Raw genomic sequence first — 5,817 nt, forward strand, 5'->3', positions numbered from 1 at the left:
TAAATGTAAAAAAAAAACGATTTAATTACATATTCTTCAATGTACAGCCTCGGGAATCATTTAAATTTTACCATAAGGTATAAATGATAAAACTTGCATGGTTATTAAACATAAATTAAAGATATTCTCATTATACAATATGCTTCATAAATATTTCAAGGATAAATATTAAAGGAAAAAAATACAATATAGAAAAAATTCAGTTTATGTTGTGGTTTAGATTGTTGTAAAATTTCCAAGCCTGTGTTAAAAGTCTTAAAAAGACAACATGTCAAAAGTGAGATAGAAAGAGATACTTCATAAAATACTTTTTTAACAACTGACATTTAAATTGTTTATATTTTAGTAATTATTTTTGAAAATATTGTAAAATTAAACTTCAAAATGGATATAATAACAAAGTATATATATTTTTTTAATTAAATTTAATTTGTGTTAAAAATAATTAAGTAAACCTTCTTTTGACAAGTATTATTTTGGGTACAAATTTTGATAAATGAAAGTTCTCTTATTGTGTACAGAATAAAAAAATATTGTTTTCATTAATTATTTTTTATTTATATTATATAACGTGCGAAATTACGCTGTTATGATAAGGACAGCCCAAAGATATTTTACTTAATTTTAAGTTGAAATGGCTTCAAGGCGTTGGTTTCATCCAAATATAACTGGCATAGAAGCTGAAGATCTTTTAATGAAACGTGGAGTTGATGGCAGTTTTTTAGGTAAGTAAAAATTTTTATTAACTTGTATAATCGAAAATTTTAACTATTAATTTTTGTAGCTCGACCAAGTACAAGTAGCCCTGGTGATTTCACGTTATCAGTTCGTCGTAAAGGTGAAGTAACACATATTAAAATTCAAAATACAGGTGATTTTTATGATTTATATGGCGGTGAAAAATTTGCAACATTATCGGAATTAGTTCAACATTATATGGAAAATCATGGACAATTACGTGAAAGAAACGGACAAATTATAGAATTATTGTTCCCTTTAAATTGTGCTGATCCAACTACTGAACGTTGGTTTCATGGTCATTTAACTGGAAAAGAAGCTGAACGTACATTATTAGAACGTAGTAAAAACGGTAGTTTTCTAGTGCGTGAATCCCAATCAAAGATTGGTGATTTTGTATTGTGTGTACGAAACGACGATCGAGTTTTACAAGTAATTATACGTTGTCGAAACGATAATCGTTACGATATTGGAGGAGGTGAAGAGTTTGACAGTTTATCCGAATTAATTGAACATTATAAATCAAATCCAATGGTTGAAACATCTGGTACAGTTGTTCATTTGAAACAGCCGTTCAATGCAACCAGAATTAACGTTTCTGGAATACACAGTCGTGTTAAACAATTACAAAAAGAAAACGGTCAGTGTGCGGCAGGTAAAGCAGGATTTTGGGAAGAGTTTGAATCATTACAACAACAAGAATGCAAACAATTGTTTTCGAGAAGTGAAGGCTCAAAACCTGAAAATCGTAATAAAAATAGATATAAAAATATTCTTCCATTTGATCACACTCGTGTTAAATTACGAGGCCAAGATGAAGGTTTCGAGTATATCAATGCGAATTACATACAAAACTCCGAAGATCGTGATTCATCTTACAAAGTTTATATTGCAACACAAGGTTGCGTACCGTCAACAATAAATGACTTTTGGTTCATGGTTTGGCAAGAAAATTGTCGTGTAATTGTGATGACTACTAAAGAAATTGAACGGGGTAAAAATAAATGTGCAAGATATTGGCCAGAAGAGGATCAAAGTAAAGAATATGGGAAAATTACTGTTCGAAGTATTAGTGAAAGTTCAACGGCAGATTATACATTAAGAGAATTTATTGTTACTAAACAAAATTGTGTAGAAAAACCAAAAGAACGACATATATACCATTATCATTTTCAGGTAATTTTTATTTATTTTTTTTTATATTTAAACCGGGAATAAATTATTTTATAAATTAGAAATCGGTTTGTTAAATTCTGAAACGAGGAGTTTCTCAATGTAAAACTATAGGTTTTTAATTTTAAAAAGGGATTGGTTAGGCCTATAATATAGTATATAAGACAAAAAAACTATACTTAATGGTATAAATTGATAAAATTCTATTAAGATTTAATTGATTAAAATTTACATAAATATGATTAAAGTTGAATTTATATTAGGTTTTTGGTAGTACATACTTTATTATAATAAATAATTAAAATAATAAAAAATAATTTTAAAATTAAATTGAATCTCTTCAGAATGAACGCGAAAAAGTTCGAAAAATTTATTATAATTAAAATAATTTTAATCAATTTTCAAGTCATATTCATTAACCCCACCCCCTCTATTCTTCTTAGGCGTAAGGTGGGGTAAATGAGACTTGAAACAAAATTAATATATAAGTCTAAAGTTTTGGTTATAAGGGTTTTCGAGAACAAGGACTACGAATATCAAGTCAAACCTATATAATTTTATTTCGTTCGTTTTACTGACATTTTGTGGTCAAAAATTGTAGTATTTTCATTTTTGTATATATACAAAATTTTCCTAGCGCTGGAAGAGTACGAATTCCAGGAATTCTTTAAAAAAAATTAAAAACTTACTACTTTACGTTGAGAAGCTCCAGACTACTATTTAATTTTATAATTAACATAATTTTAACCTCAAAATTAGGCTTACCTAATATCTTAAATATGATGGGGAAAAAAATGAACAGCAAACTTAAAGCAAAGACCCGCAGACATTGCAGGCATGGCCCACACATGTAATTCTAATAGATTTAGATAATTGATGGTGGTGTAATGGGAAAGTATCAGAAAAATGAAATTATCAAAGTTAAAATTATTTTGAAAAAAAGGTTCTACGTTCCATATTGGGTTGGAGCATCAATTGTAGAAAATTACAACTCGACGACGTCTTTCTATCCTAAAAGTCATTTTTATCATCATTTTTTGTTAAAAGGTTTCGGTACCACACAAAAATTCTAGATTGGGACGAGGGCGTGATGTTTTATTCCAAAAAAGATCCAACAATTCTATAACCTAATACAATCAAATTTTCGTAAAAAAAGAGGTTAAACTTTCGTTAAATTTGTAATGTTAAAAAAATTTCATTAAATTTGCGACACGCTTTTTTAATACTAGAGAGGACTGAGATCACACCTGTATCATGCTTCTGCTCTTAAATAGATTTTATGTTTGGTGGTTTCACGATGTGATGTCATGAAATTACATTGTACTAATATATGTTTATGACATCATTGTTGCTAAGGAATGCATGATACTAGTACCATCATATTTGCTATTATTTGGGAACGCAAGCATGTACTAACTGGTGACCAAATGATGAATTAAATATACTCTCCCCACAGTCTGTGGTGAACGAAACCATGAAGACTGCTGGCGACTTTTTCGAAAATTTTATAAGTTTCTAAAAATTTACATTAGTGTAATAAATCAAATCTCAAGCTAACTTGTTTTAACCCCCGAACCAAAGAGAGAAGTTTTCTAAGTTTGGTCGCTTTGTCTTTCTGTCTGTCTATATAGCACGTAACACGAAAACTAATCTTCACAAATTTTTGTGGCCCTGGGAGATTTTGATCAGAATGTTCCAAAGAATATTTTAGGGTGGATTAGTCGTCTCTGTTAGCAAAGGTATCTGTATCTGTAAAAATATAGTGTGGCGAAAAGTTTTGTAAATATCTTTTAAGTGAAAAGAAAAAAATTAACAGCCAAAACGAACAGAGTCAAAAGATGAATATTTATTACTTTTAGTAATTAAGGCAGTATATCATTATTGAGGGTCACAGTTACAACCACTATTTGTTTAAAATTTATACAAAAAACCTTTCCTGCACTAACAATAACAAAAATTTTTTTATCGTACCGTTTAAGATATATAATTAGTTAAAATTGTAATTAGTTAATAATTAGTTGTTACTGCTTAGTACTAGTCAAATTAATTCATATAAATTAATTTTTGAAATTCCCAAGTTTGGCTTCTCTAAAATAAATAATAGTTGGTGCCGCCGCAGATACTTTTTAGTGCCAAAAAAACTTACTTCCATATAAGAATAGACAAATTTTTGCATTTAATTTCTGCGTTTAGACAAGAGTTTCCTTTTTTAATGATCATCAAAATCAACAAATAACATAATTTAATTTTTAGGCATGGCCAGATCATGGTGTTCCAGCCGATCCCGGTTGTGTATTAAATTTCTTGCATGACGTAAACGTACGACAAGAACAATTAGGGATACCAACATCACCGATATTAGTACATTGTTCAGCCGGTATTGGACGCACTGGTACCTTCATTGTAATTGACATGATACTTGATCAAATTAAAAAACAAGGTTTAAATTGTGAAATCGATATACAACGTACAATACAAATGGTACGATCACAACGTTCAGGTATGGTACAAACGGAAGCACAATATAAATTTGTGTATTTAGCGGTACAACATTATATTGAAACGGTCTCACAACGAATACATGCTGATCACAAATCAATGAAATTGGGTAGAGAATATTCTAATATACGTTATTCAAATGAGGTTATTAAAGATGCAACTACACCCTCAATGACAACATCTTCATCCAATAATGTGTTAATTGGAGAAACTAGGCGATAAAACTTCTTGTTTTTTTCTTTTTTTAAATTTTTTTTTTTGCAAGCTTTTTATTTTTAAATTGTTTTATATTATTTAATTATTTATGTATGTTGCAAATTATTGCATTTTATTTGTTTTTAAGTAACAGTGATATTTTATTTGTTTTAAGAAAAAAAATTAGGCACGATGTAACAGGTGGTTCAAAAAATCCCGAGATTGACATATAGAAAAAGACTAATAACATTTTTTATACAATTTTCAGTTAGTACACTTCTTTAAACGATATGTGTCAAAATTAAAAACATTACAACCAATGAGTATAAGATAGAGGAGAAGGTCGCGTATACAGGCACGAATTCCATTTGGAATTTGGGTCCTGTAAATACTATTATTTTATTATATTATTATATAGAGCAGAGTTGCGCAGTAGAAGTGTGCTGGGCTCATAACCCAAAGGTCCTTAAATCGAAACTACGCTCTGCTAACAGAATTTTTTTAAACCAAATAATGGAAGCGAAAAGCATTTATGACTGGACTCATCACTAGAAGCGTTGAAACTCGTATTTTTTTTAAACAATGTCAGTAATGGGAGCCTTTTATTTACTCTACTTGGTTGTGCTCCCGCATTTGTATTCTCATGATTTGGCCTCCAGCGACTACAATCGGTAAGCTGGAGAATACAATGAATGTCAATCAGTTAAGAGTAAAATTTTGTAGATTCACTCTAGTTACACTCGCCTTGTAGCAATATACTGCCTTGACCAAACAGCTAGTTTAAAGTGCATTTTAAAAGTATTTTCGTAATATACAGGCTGTGCAAAAAACACGAAGTATCAAAGTTGTGTTTTTTTTAAATGGATCATTATGTATATTATTTTATTTTCGGGTTCTAAAGTCAAAATAAAAATGAGTTTCGTGTAAATTCTCAAAGCCTATATCCGTTTTTCAAACCAAACTCAACTTGGAATCTACTAATCAATTGAGTTTTCTGTTGTAATTACGAATGCTTGAATTACGGATACAGGTTGTTCCAAAATTATTACTAAAGATTTACAAGTTTTAAACGGTAATAAGTTGTTTAACTTAAATAGAACATTCTGTATTTTAATCCACAAAACTTGTAGCTTCCAAAAATCAAATGACCTTACATGAATTTTTTTCCTGTAATATTATCGGATAGAGCTAGTATGGAATAGGACCCGCTAT

The 5,817-nt window shown here is 29.5% G+C and overlaps 1 protein-coding gene across 1 annotated transcript; it reads left to right on the forward strand.

Annotated features, from left to right (window-relative positions):
- Nucleotides 1–496: 496 nt before the first annotated feature.
- LOC123302697 (tyrosine-protein phosphatase corkscrew) lies at nt 497–4,668 on the forward strand. Its single transcript, XM_044885742.1, has 3 exons — nt 497–725; nt 785–1,914; nt 4,165–4,668. Exons 1-3 carry the CDS (start codon nt 635–637, stop codon nt 4,630–4,632), a joined length of 1,689 nt encoding a protein of 562 aa, XP_044741677.1. The 5' UTR covers nt 497–634; the 3' UTR covers nt 4,633–4,668.
- The last annotated feature ends 1,149 nt before the right edge of the window (nt 4,669–5,817 follow it).

Source organism: Chrysoperla carnea, chromosome 1, assembly GCF_905475395.1.
Source record: "Chrysoperla carnea chromosome 1, inChrCarn1.1, whole genome shotgun sequence".
NCBI classification, from domain to species: Eukaryota; Metazoa; Arthropoda; class Insecta; order Neuroptera; family Chrysopidae; genus Chrysoperla; species Chrysoperla carnea.

Coding starts and splice junctions, on each gene's coding strand:
- LOC123302697 (XM_044885742.1), top strand. CDS start 635: ATGGCTTCAAGGCGTTGGTTTCATCCAAATATAACTGGCATAGAAGCT. Junction 726..784: donor AGTTGATGGCAGTTTTTTAG/GTAAGTAAAAAT, acceptor TAATTTTTGTAG/CTCGACCAAGTACAAGTAGC. Junction 1,915..4,164: donor TATACCATTATCATTTTCAG/GTAATTTTTATT, acceptor TTTAATTTTTAG/GCATGGCCAGATCATGGTGT.